Source organism: Stigmatopora argus, chromosome 2 (assembly GCF_051989625.1).
Source record: "Stigmatopora argus isolate UIUO_Sarg chromosome 2, RoL_Sarg_1.0, whole genome shotgun sequence".
NCBI lineage: Eukaryota > Metazoa > Chordata > Actinopteri > Syngnathiformes > Syngnathidae > Stigmatopora > Stigmatopora argus.
This window is the reverse complement of record NC_135388.1, coordinates 14627618-14640290: the sequence shown is the minus strand read 5'-3', so window position 1 is coordinate 14640290 and position 12673 is coordinate 14627618. Positions and strand designations below refer to the sequence as shown.

General features: G+C 40.0%; 3 protein-coding genes across 3 annotated transcripts in view; 2 read left to right on the top strand and 1 right to left on the bottom strand.

The window, feature by feature from the left end:
• The window catches only part of slc9d1 (solute carrier family 9 member D1), a 27358-nt gene extending 17821 nt beyond the window's left edge, over positions 1 to 9537 (bottom strand). The window contains exons 1-3 of the mRNA XM_077594853.1: positions 9377 to 9537; positions 8887 to 8977; positions 7035 to 7183 (exon numbers count right to left, since the gene is read on the bottom strand). The gene's annotated coding sequence lies outside the window, so the exon portion shown is untranslated. The remainder of the gene's footprint in view (positions 1 to 7034; positions 7184 to 8886; positions 8978 to 9376) is intronic.
• On the top strand, positions 706 to 3373 carry adprhl1 (ADP-ribosylhydrolase like 1). The gene is made up of 7 exons (XM_077594866.1): positions 706 to 1046; positions 1912 to 2076; positions 2163 to 2288; positions 2386 to 2526; positions 2686 to 2813; positions 2891 to 3023; positions 3102 to 3373. Exons 1-7 carry the CDS (start codon positions 833 to 835, stop codon positions 3269 to 3271), a joined length of 1077 nt encoding a protein of 358 aa, XP_077450992.1. The 5' UTR covers positions 706 to 832; the 3' UTR covers positions 3272 to 3373.
• grtp1a (growth hormone regulated TBC protein 1a) lies at positions 8802 to 12673 on the top strand. The gene is made up of 8 exons (XM_077594857.1): positions 8802 to 9415; positions 10325 to 10476; positions 10552 to 10710; positions 10824 to 10948; positions 11477 to 11573; positions 11645 to 11817; positions 11930 to 12115; positions 12188 to 12673. The coding sequence occupies exons 1-8, from the start codon at positions 9348 to 9350 to the stop codon at positions 12281 to 12283; spliced, it is 1056 nt and encodes a 351-aa protein (XP_077450983.1). The 5' UTR covers positions 8802 to 9347; the 3' UTR covers positions 12284 to 12673.

The following is a 12673-nucleotide window of genomic DNA, read 5'->3' as shown; positions in this document are numbered from 1 at the left end:
CATAAGCCCTTGTGGTAATGGTATGTCTCTTATTACCTAAATGTTTGGGTTTACAATCAAATGACAATTCACATAAGGGTTTGAGGATAAAGGTACCCAAGGATAGGTTTCAAATAAAACATTTGTCTGCTTTGCTCAACAGTTTAAGGAAAGACATCAGGTAAACTAAAAGGCAGGACAACTGGGTAGTGTTTAAATAGGTCTGAAAGAGTATGTTTAGGATTAACTTGAGCTACAAAGAACGATTGGTTAAACTGAAGATGATTCATCATTACTCTCCTCCCATGGGGTGTGGTGGAATATCAACATGGTCCAGCACCAGCTGACGAGCAGCAAATTAGCATCTCTTCAAGGCTCCATCACTACCAACAAACTGAGGCATCGGGCTTTTAAGCTATAGAGCAAAGGGCATTGCCTTTTTAGGAGACAGCGGATTCCCATGAACATACCACAGACAGCATAAAGAAGCTATGGACGACAATGTAGAACTTTGATACAAGTGACCACTCGACACAAAGAGTGTATCTGTGCACTGAATACGACTGAACTGGATTTCCCACGGACTACTGGTGAAAAACTGGAGGACAGCTATGATCATGAAAGTGGGTAAAGACACAAGGACTATGAAAATTTTGCCACTGTCAAACGTTTTATAGGTTATTTTGCGGCAGATCTTGTCCACGCCCTTTTTTTTTTAAATCTCTGGCGTGTGGAATAAGAGCTAAGGCTGAAAGGAATTCAAAACTTGAACATTTGTTGGAAGTTCATAGAATCTTGTGTCTCTGATTATTTGGGAGTGCCATTAACGTGCCTAAAGTGGGACTCACAAACCATGGAAAAATTCAAGGCAGGCATGCTCCTGGGTGGTGTTGGTGATGCTTTGGGCTACAGAAAAGGTCACTGGGAAAGTTGCATATCAGGCAAAAAGATCCAAGAAGAACTGGAGTCTTTGGGCGGCCTGGGAGCACTAAAATTGGACCCTGATAACTGGCCATTGAGTGATGCAACGTTAATGCACATGACAACAGCAGAGGCCCTCACAACAGGTATGTTTGGGTTCTGGATTGTGTTAAACATTGTTTATCATTTAAGTCTTTTTTTTAAAGATTTTTTTGGTTATTAAACAATTCCTTTAACAATGTTTCTGAAATAAAACCGTTGTAGACAATCTTAGGTCCTTGCATCCAGGCAAAATCAAAATATCTTCCAGAAGTAATGCAGTATCTATGACCTGATCATGAATCTTCTTAAGCCCTTCAAAAGATGGCAATAAATATTCAGGAGGGTGAAGTTTAAAATAGCATTCAAAAGATAGGCTCCCATTGAACAATAGCTGGTCAGAGTTTGCTGGTGACAAGGTTGCAATAATATGGTGATGACATCTTTTGAGATTAGGTATCCCCATTTAGCCATAGTATCCTGGAATACTAGCACACATGCACACGTACAGTATATATAACATGAAAAGAGCCAGACTGAAATATTACTTTCCATTAAATATAAGTGTTTAGTGCGTGTTTAATTTAAACAAAAACATGTTTTTTGAAGGATGACTAGCCATATAATAGAAACAAATGGAAAAGCATGTTCCTCTTCCTTTTTTAAAAGAATTTACAGTGTATTTTAAGTATGCAATTATATTCCTCTTCTCCTTGTGACATTTTTAATCAGTCAGTTTGAACGTGCAAAAGACCTTCATATTAGACTTGGTCCTTTTTCATCAATGGCTTTGAGAGTTCCTCGTGCATCCCAGCTAACCAGTTTGTGTTGTACTGTCTCCACTTGCTTGAGGTATGCTTGCTCTAATCTGTTGCGTTGTAGACTGAAGCTAAACTTAGCCCACTTCAGCAACACTCGTCTCCTCTTGCGTGCCATTTATGAATGGCTCAGAATTACTTTCTGTGTATACAGATTACTGGTGTCTGGAGGATCTTTACCGCGAGCTGGTGCGTCTCTACGTTCAAGCCATGGCGTCTCTTCAGGGTAGAAATCCTGATCCGGCTACAGTGGAAGGCTGTGTGCACCTCAAACCTCATAATTTTCTCCTTGCTTGGCATACACCCTTTAATGAAAAAGGTCACTGAGGATAGGCGGATGCTTCTCTCGCAGTAAAATAGGATAGGATTGAGGGGAAAAAAATCTGAATTGCATGTGTTGTTTAGGGTCAGGGTTCGGGGCAGCTGCCAAGGCCATGTGTGTGGGAATGAGATACTGGCAACCTGAGAGCCTTGAAAGTCTAGTAGAGGTCAGCATTGAAACTGGCCGGATGACCCACAACCATCCCACAGGTGATCTAACCACAGCCTGTTTTTTCTTAGCAGTTGTGAATATATATTATGTTCTACTAAAAACCTAGTTTCACTTCTAATTACTACTGACTTTCAGGATTCCTGGGTTCCCTGACAACAGCACTGTTTGCATCCTACGCAATCCAGGGTAAACCCCTAAATACCTGGGGCCGTGACCTCATGAAGGTCATCCCACGTGCTGAGGAGTACCTTAAGAAGACCATACGCCATATAGCAGGTGAGACTAAATTTCTGTTCATATGCAAAATATTGCTGTGTCAACTGAACCAGCGTGGCATAATGAACCAATGAATTGGACAGTGCCCCATTTTTAACATGGGCCAGGACTGTGTGCACATTATGAAAAAGGGTATTGTTTTAACCTCTATTTTTGCAGAATATCAGGAAAACTGGTTCTACTTTGAGGCAAAGTGGCAATTTTACTTGGAAGAAAGGGGTTTAGAAAAAGATGGGCAGAACAAACCATTGTTTGACAATCGCTATGATGCTGAAGACACAGATAAGGTAATTCCTTGTCAAAAGTTCAACTTCAGAATACAGTTAGAAGCTTCTCTTACAGCTCTGCATTTTTGTTAATACAGATGTACAAGCGATGGAGTTCAGAAGGGCGTGCTGGCCGTAGGGGACATGATGCCCCTATGATAGCCTATGATGCTCTTCTGATTGCTGGGAATGACTGGGCGGAACTATGCAAAAGAGCCATGTTTCATGGAGGTTAGTTCTCGAGTAATTTGAAGTATAGATTGGTGAATTGGATAGAAGACATTTTTCTCTGTGATTTCTGTATTTTAGGGGAGAGTGAAGCCACGGGCCTAATCGCGGGTTGTCTCTATGGCCTAGTGCATGGTCTAAGACAAGTTCCTTCAAGCCTCTACCAGGATTTAGAAAAAAGGGAGCGTTTGGAGGAGCTTGGAGAAAAGCTTTACAGAGCAGCATCAGCGGAGAAGTGCATTGACAAGTAAAACTGCACTTCACAAGCAGAATAGTTTTCAATGGAACTGCACGGGCCAAAGACACCTCATCCCTGCACTTTTCTCTAGTTCTGGCAGATTTCTTTTAGTGCAACATTCTCTTTTCACCCTATACACACTTTTCTTGCGATTTATAAATCACCTATGTTTCACCAACGAATCACATGAGGATAAGCTATTGTGTGTCAATTATTTCAATTAACTAATAAGCCTATATTCCATAAGGAAGTATATTCAACATTATATAAGTAGAATTGATTTAAATATACACTAAATGGGTTGGATTGTGTTTAATTGCTCTGGGAAAAGTAATCTTATGGCATCTTAAGGCAAACTGTGGTAACACACCACTTATTTTTACTGCTAACCTGTATTAAGACCACTGAAACTGATGCTTTCTATACATGTTGCACTGCACACAAAATATTAATACAATTAAAAAACTCACAAAGACATTGTCATTGAGATAAATTTTGATAACTGTCATTTGATGGAGACTTCACTTGTGGAATTACTTATCCATACCACCTGTGTGTAGTGCAATAGTATATTTATAGCCATCTGAAATGTGATTCACCCATTAGTTATAGCATGTGAATTAACCATAACACAGCACTTATTAAAAAGTACTTAAATATACAAAGACCATGACTTTTATTTTGATATTTCTGAATGATAATGTTTCTGGATGTATGCTACTATTTTAATTTTGTTTTGTCCATTGTGCAATGAACTAATCAATTCTGATTAATGGAAATCCTGGTTGATATGTTTGGCAGGGAGTTTATTAGTTTTCTCTTTAATTCTTTTCACCATGGAGTTCTTAAAAATAAATCATAGGCAATAGCCACAAACATGAGTATAACAATATAATTCACTTTTTTACACTTTGTCTCTTTTTTTTTTACACTTTTACACTTTTTTCGACAGTTTTTTTCTTCCTTTATTTGCAGTATGGTATCTTATCTGACATTATATTAGGTAAAAACTAGTCAACTAAAGGTGACAGAGCTTCAGTATGTATATTTGCATAATTTTTCTCAATCACATACCTTCAATAAGATACATGGGAGAAAAATTAAGACCTATGTTTCATTTAATAGTTACTTAATCTGTGGGAGCTAAATAAAACTGGACATATTTGAAAAAAGAAAACTGAAATATAAATGATTTCATTTATTTATTAAACTGCTAAACTAAGCATAGTCATGTGCCTTAAGTTTTGCTTATCCTCTATTTTCTATAGACCAGATTCTCAGAAAGCCTGTATCACCCCTGATGCCAGTAGATTGCGGAAGTTGTTAAGAGACCGCAACTGCCATCCTGCGCTCCGAGGGATTCTGGAAACTCTTCTGCACTACCTGACGCAGGACCTCTTCAACAGGACCCAAGATGTGGATGAGCTAGTTTTTACACCTTCCCCCGAGAGAAAGAGAAATGGCCCTGTTCAGAAAATCCAGATTTCCCTTAAACAGGAAGAATTTAAAACAAGTCACATGCCAGTGAATCAGGCCTTCCTTAAAACGAGCAAAAGAGAACCTTGGGAAAAGAGTTCTAGAATCGCAGAGAAGAAACGACAAGGACAAAACCAAGAAATTTGTGAAAGACTGTGTGGAGAAGATGGACACATAGAAGAACCAGTAGTCCAGCGTCTGACTACATTCCGGCTGCTCCAGTCCAGATTCATAAGGACCACCTCTAAACCCCCACTAACAAACAGAAGGGAGGTAGGAACTCTATCACCCAGGAGAGCTATGTCCGATGCTCAGAATCACAAGCAAGATAGTGGATATGCAATTCGCAAAAATAGCAAAGAAACACGGGAGCACAAGCTGAAGAGAGGTCGGAGTGTAAAAGATATTGTGGCCAAGTTTGCCATTACTGAGCAGAAGGAAATAAGACTAAAGACATCAGAGCAGCCAATGAATACAACAGTAAGTGGAAAGGGGATCCTCATGTCATGCTTGATGGCAAGATTTGAGAACATTGCCATTGTGTCTAATGGGATCAAATCTAAATATTCAAGTGAGAGACCTTCTGGAACAGTCAGTGTAAAACAGCGGGTCGATTGCTGTGAGGGGGTGCACAAACCAACTATGGATGCAATTAGCCACAAACAAATACGGTGTAAAAAGGTCCCATTGAAAGGTTTAACTGTGCCGTTGACATCAAATAAGAGAACAAACGAGGACCAAAAAAAGCCTGAAAAGATGCAATGCCTGAACTTGAAAGTAGAGCGAATGCAGCCAGATTTGGATAACAATAATAAGAGTTTTCATTTAGTAGATGATAATGCAAATGGAGGTGCACAATATTGGGGTTCTGGCAAAATACAAGCGCAAAGATGTACCACAGCTAAACTGAAGTATGCTAGTCAGGAAACCGTACTTTTTAGATGTGTAACACACTGGTCACTTCTGAGTCCACACAGGGTTCTTCTGCAAAGCGATACCCCACCCAAGTGCCATTTGGCCGTTATTCTTCCATTGACCATGCTATGGTCCATATGTAGGGACTCTTCTCCTAAACAATATTTCAAAAAAGAGAAAGATGAAACTTCATCTGGCCTGGACATTAAAATCATAGAAGAACACACCTATTTAGGGGGATTCTCAATTGGTAAAGAATTGACGCATGACCCAAATCAGCAAAAAGCTGTAAGAACGCACCACTGTATCGTTCCACACATTTGTCGATTCGATGCTCAACAATGTGATGACATTATGTATCCCTCCTGTCAACCAGCACTGCACACAGTGGCTGCTTTGGCTGAAATGATGACCTCACCACCAAATGCTTCTAAAAATGCTCTGGGAGCTGGATTAAGGACAAAGGGGACTTCTGAGGAGCCTTGTCCTTTTAACATGAAGGTGGAAAGTGTCAATGCAGCAACAGAGACAACATTCCAGCCCCAAAATGATGGGATTGGAGGGTTTGATGACAAAGAAAGATGTACAGAAGTACCACATTGTTCTCAACCTGAGGCCACAGTCAGCATGCTTATGTACCCTGCTAAAACACCCCAAAATGTTCAGAGACCAAAGGAGCCTTGTCCTTTTAACATGAAGGTGGAAAGTGTCAATGCAGCAACAGAGACAACATTCCAGACAAAAAATGATGGGATTGAAGGGTTTGAAGACAAAGAAAAATGTACAGAAGTACCACATTGTTCTCAACCTGAGGCCACAGTCAACATGCTTATGTACCCTGCTAAAGCACCCCAAAAGGTTCAGAGACCAAAGTATACATCTATAAACTATGAAGACCCATCTGTCAAGCAGACATACAAACCCAAAGTCATTCGATTTACAGACACCTTTACTTTCTAGATTGGTGCCAACTACACAGTACACATAAAAGGATGGGAGTTTCAAAAACGAGACAAACAAATCAATATGAATTCAAAAGGAAAAACTTGTCTCATAAAAAAGAAGCCTTTCAAGATTTCTCCCAGTTATAGAAATAACTAAGGTCACATGTTATTGGACCCTTTTGTTCCCCTCGCAGTTAATTGAGGCCTTAAAATGCTGTCTGTGTAAACTATGAGCTGTGTGATCCATAAATAAATTCATTAAATTACAATTTGAAGTTTAAGTTATTGAAATAATATTAAAGATGCAATCTTTGTATTCATTCATTCATTTGCAGAGGGTGATGGGTGCACCATGAACTGGGTGCCAGAGACAAAAAACCAAACCTTTGTACTGACATTCCCACACATACGCCCACAATTTGGTGTGAGCAAACAACCTACCATGCATATATTTGGAGAACGGAGCCTGGCATACTTGGAGTAGACCCCCACAGTTACAATGAGATCATGCAAAGTCCAGTGTCCGATATGGAACCCTTGAGCTGAGAAGATGAGACAACTGTGCCTCAGGCAGGATCTCATCCCAGTACCTGTGAGCATTAAAAGAAAAAAAACAATCATTGAAATGTGCCTGAGTTCGTTGTCTAGAGTACTATATGATTACCCAGTGGCGGTCCGTGCATTTTGTCGTAGCGCCTTCAACGGGTAAAATCCACTTCCTAGCAGCATTTAATGATCAAATACAAATACTGGAGCTTTTCAGACATTACAACCGGGCCAGTGGTTGATTTCCCCGGGAAAAGACAGCGATGGACGTCAATGGCGAAGTGGCAAAAATTGCCCTAAACTGGGGTAAAATCCACTTCCTAGCAGCATTTAGTGATTAAATACAAACACTGGAGCTTAAATACAAACACTGGAGCTTTTCAGATATCAGAACTTGGCTCACAATTGAAATATTATTTAGGAATATGGCCATACTTTACTCACCAAAAATCCTTTTTAACTGTACACAATATCCATCCTCTTTTCTTTCTTCCTTCTTTTCTATCGCCATCGAAGCTAATGCTGAAAGTCAAGCCTGTCCTGTCGTATTTCTGGCATTGTCTGTCTTGAAAATGGCTTCAAATCAACACAACAATATATTTGCTTGTGCAGCTCGCTCCAAATACAGTGTGGTAGCTCTGGCTAATCACTAGCCAATCATAGTTGGTGAAAGCGATGACGTATCCCTACGCCCGCGACAATACATTGTGGTGTTGCCAACTCGAAATCTGATTGGTTAAAGCAACAGTCTTATCGACCCTTGTTTAAAGCGGCAGAGCTCGCAGAACTGATTGTGAAGGCCTTGAGGCAGATTTCTGACCCTGGCAACAAATGGCTGAAATGTAATTGGTTAAATGCTTCAATATGAAAACACGCACCTGGAAGCAGTGCAACCAGGGGGGAAAGCAATGAAAGGAAGCTAACAGACAATTTGGAATGCTTTAATAAGTATCGATGGACAAAATATAATATATGATTGAGATATTTCTTAGGCCAGTAAAGAAGGCCTTGAAGGCCCTGATGGCCCGCCACTGTGATTACCCATACCACAATCCCACATTCACCTTTGGCAAGTTGCACCACAGCACTGACTTCAGCAGGTTTTAAAGGAAGATAATTTCTGCCCGATACACATTATAAAGGTAATGACCCTCCCTTTAACAATAGTACTGTCTCCACCTTGCCTCCAGGCAGTGACAAGGGGGGTTGTCATGATACAACATTTGTTTCAGATTCAGGTAACTTTCTTGGGGATATTAAAACAGACATAAGGAGAAGGGTTGCAGACCATACAATCAAAGTTAAATATTATAGTATGTATATAGGGAGGTGGAAACAGAAGTTTAACCTATTGGTACAAATGTAGTGTTGTTTTGATTCTGGTTCATGTTTGATCCTGTCCAACTAAACCAGGGGGTGGCGAACACCTGGCTCTCGAGTCACATGCGGCTCCCGGCCAAAATAAATGTGCCTCTTTGCTTCTAATCATATTTTGTATCTACTGTAGCTCATTTCAATTTTCTCTTATTTCTATTCTTTGTTAAAACACACTCAAATTCATCAGGGCCCATTAACATCAAATAATGAATTATATTTAAAAACTAATTTGGGAGTTGGAATTTTTTATGCTGCTTCTGCATTAAGGTGTGGCTCTTTGACTTTCACAGTTTAAAATTTTGGCTCTGTGTCTAACTTGTTCACCACCCCTGAACTAAATGAAAGGACTACACACACATTGGCATGTTACCTGATGCACGTGAAGGCACCACGTGGTTTAGTGATTTACATGTGAATCCCAGTGCAAACTCGTCGAGTCTATAGCTTCTTCCACCAACAACCTGGGGAGATCAAGCAAATCTTTAGCTTCGCAGACAAGCTCAGATCTTCGCGATCTTCGCACCGATCTGTTCCGATGTGACGAAGAAGGCGAGCCAAAACAGCAGGTGCATTTGAATGGAGGAAAAAGTCCGACTACAAGTTCTCTCCATATGGCGAACTTGTTCAACAAAAATAAAGCGATTTACTTAAGCACCCAGAGAAAGGAAACAACGATGAACGGAACGTTGCTATAAAATGTGTTTCTTTGAATAGCGTTTAGCAATATTGCAGGGAAAAAGAGATCCCATTCTACTAAAGCTGAACTCTAATACATCTCGGCCGGGAAAGAAGGAAAAGGGATCCAAAGCGAGCGAGGAAAAGAGAAAAGCTATGGAGAAAAACACTACTACTACTATTACCTCTTCCCCCGGTGGCACGGCCAAAGACAGAGTGGACAGGTATGGACTATTAATCTCAAATATACTGGTTAAAACTCGTGAAAAATGAATCTATCACCTCATGTCATAGTTTCACATTTTCACATTTGCGAAATCAAATCAGTCCCAAATTGTATTCACCTGTCGACATTAGCCGAAATACCGCGACAACTCGTAATGCACACGAGACAATTCATGGCAACACCAGATATGCATAAAAAAATATGATTTCTTTTTAATGAAAGTCTGGAATGAGTGTAACTATAAACTCTTATAGGGGGCAGGCAATCATTGAGTGGGGAAAATGACCCGTGTATATTTACAGTAGTACAACAAATATGTTGTGTTATGAACAATGTTTGCAGTGTTGTTACAAATAAAAACATCCCCCACCTATTTTGTCATGCTACTGTAAGAGAGAATCAAAATAGTTTATATTAAAACAACCTGGAACTGCAACTCATAAAAAAGGGAACTTTTTACCAACAGGCCTTTTAATGTTACCTTCTTCATGGAAGCCTTGCCTTTGTTTTGGTAATAGGAACTGTTGACGCCAACTGTAAATATTTAGTTTTCAACATGTTATCAGATGAATTCAAGTGACTGCAGTGCTTCTTTCCCACCTAAGTGTTCACTCTTCTTTGAAGTGTTAAGCTTATTATGTTACCTAATCATCTTAAAGGTACTACTCTGAGCAACCCACTTTCCCCACAGCAAAATATAGACAGTATTCCATCCAGTATTCGAGTCAAGGATTACATGAGTAGACCAGGATGTAAACGCCTAACTGTTGATTTTGAGTTTTTTTTCTGTATGTAACAGAATGTGCAAATCCACCGAACTAAGTTCAACAAGTGTCAATTCATCCTGACAATGCTGCTCAAATAATTAATACAGCGTATAATCTTCATTTTGCCATATATCACGCAGCGTGGATCCATACGGCTTTGAGCGTCCAAAAGACTTTGACTACGAGTCGTATGAGGAACTAATGTCGGAGTATCTTGTGGTGCTCACTCAAAGGTCCATCAAGTGGTCAAAACTGCTGAAGCGCAAGCACAAGGTCCAGAGGAATTTGAAATGTATGTGTAAAAAGGCAAAGCACCACAACAACTTTGTTTTGCAGACAGCAAACCTTACTGTTCCTTCTACTTCAGTGAAGCGCTATATACGTAAAGGAATACCCAATGAGCATCGAGCTCTGATCTGGATGGTGGCTAGTGGAGCTCAAGAGCAGCTAGAGAAGAATCCAGGCTACTACCACACCCTGCTTGGTGCTCAACATGACCCCAAACTGGTGGAGACCATCTCTACAGGTTGTGTTTTTATTTTATTTTATTTTATTTTTTATCCACACTAGATAGCCCAGGTTCACATGTGGCACAATCGACTGCTCTTGAAGGTGTCTGATTTTCCTTTTCCTTTCAAGACTTGAACAGAACGTTTCCTGACCATGTGCTGTTTCGGAAGACATCCAACCCGTGTCTGCAGAAAGCTTTGTACAATGTGCTGCTGGCCTACGGTCACCACAATGCATCTGTGGGTTATTGTCAGGTAACAGAACAAGAAAAAACACTGAAACTGCATTGGGAAAAAAAACAATATCTCCACACCTATTGTTTTTTTGACATTTATGTTCAAACATTGTAGAGGACCACCAGACCAGGAACCCCCATAATGGAACCTTTTCAATTAATTGATTTTTAAAGAACCTGCTCTATAGGTACAGTGCATCTTAGTAGGGCGTGCTAACAGTACATTGCAGATTTTCAAAATAAATCCATTACCTTGATCATTTTACTTTTTATGTTTGCCAAAGTGATTTCTTGTCAATGTAACTGGCAAGACATTTTTTTATAAATATAAATTCGACATGGGACCGGCGACCAGTGTAGTCTGCCTTTCTCCTTAAATGAGCTGGGATAGACTCCGGCACCCCACCACCCTAACTAGGATGGATGTTAATCTCGACTCTCAAAGCATTGTAGAGTACTTTGGATTGTTAACACATCCCTTTAGTCATCATTAACCATTTGGGGTACTATTTTTCTTTGTCAACTGTGTATTTTTTTTCATCTTTAGGGCATGAATTTTATAGCTGGGTATCTACTCATCATAACAAAAGATGAAGAAAAATCTTTCTGGCTGATGGATGCACTTGTTGGCAGGATTTTACCAGGTGTGTGTATGTTTGGGTTATTTTGCATTCTGTTTTATGGCCTATTGAGTGACGCACACGTCTGTCGGCAGACTACTACAGTCCAGCCATGCTCGGCTTGAAAACAGATCAGGAAGTGTTGGGGGAGCTGGTGAAGGTTAAGTTCCCCAAAGTTTGGAAGGTCATGGCAGATCACAATGTAATGTGGACTCTAGTGGTGTCTCGATGGTTCATCTGTCTCTACATAGACATTCTGCCTGTGGAGGTGAGCGAGGGTTAGGTTCATAGAAAAGCTTTAAAAGCGCCATTTTACAATACAACAATTCTTGCTACACTCGATGTCAACATTGTGTTTTATTTTAATGCCCTTGTTTCAGACTGTGCTACGAATTTGGGACTGCCTGTTCTACGAAGGCTCGAAAATACTGTTCCGTGTCGCATTGACACTCATTCTTCGCTACAGAAATCTAATTGAACAAGCCCAGTCCTTGCCAGACATATGTCAAATCTTCAAACTGATGGCACGGGGACCATTTGTGGATGAATGTCATTCTTTCATGCAGGTAAGAGAAGGCAGAGAAAACAAAAGCTTTGCTTATGCGATCTAATTATTCATCCAGTTTTTCTTGTCCCAGAAAATCTTCACTGAACCTGGAAGTCTCTCCACTGCAACGTTGACTAAGCTCAGAACAGCCTGTCGGTCACATATCATTTCTGAGGAGGCAAAATGAATTATCTTTCTTCCATGAACTTTTAACAAAAAAAACAAAAAAAATCAGAAAAGGGACCAAACATGTTTTTGCACCTTAACCTCCTTGAAACACGATCATGTGATTTTTGCACCCATGTGAGAATAGGAATCTTTTTAGGTAGAAAATCAAAGACGTTTAAGGCCTATCAAATCAGGCAATGCATACACTCCACATATATGTCAAAATAGGTCTTGTTTTGTACTTAGAGCAGCTAAGTTATGTCCCAGTGTATTTAAAGTCTATTCTACTTTGGTGATTAACTTTTCCCATGTGAATGAATTGAAAATATGTCTTAAGCTTAAGAATCCTACATTTCATGTGGTCTACCACTCCTTGTACGTGACCAAAATATAACTTAATTCTAGGAGA

Bases quoted from the DNA above. Each gene is read 5' to 3' on its own strand.
- adprhl1 (XM_077594866.1), top strand. From the start codon at position 833: ATGGAAAAATTCAAGGCAGGCATGCTCCTGGGTGGTGTTGGTGATGCT. The intron at 2,289-2,385 runs GTGATCTAACCA...ACTGACTTTCAG, and splicing joins GACCCACAACCATCCCACAG to GATTCCTGGGTTCCCTGACA. The intron at 2,527-2,685 runs GTGAGACTAAAT...CTATTTTTGCAG, and splicing joins GACCATACGCCATATAGCAG to AATATCAGGAAAACTGGTTC.
- grtp1a (XM_077594857.1), top strand. From the start codon at position 9,348: ATGGAGAAAAACACTACTACTACTATTACCTCTTCCCCCGGTGGCACG. The intron at 10,477-10,551 runs GTATGTGTAAAA...CTTCTACTTCAG, and splicing joins GGTCCAGAGGAATTTGAAAT to TGAAGCGCTATATACGTAAA. The intron at 12,116-12,187 runs GTAAGAGAAGGC...TTCTTGTCCCAG, and splicing joins AATGTCATTCTTTCATGCAG to AAAATCTTCACTGAACCTGG.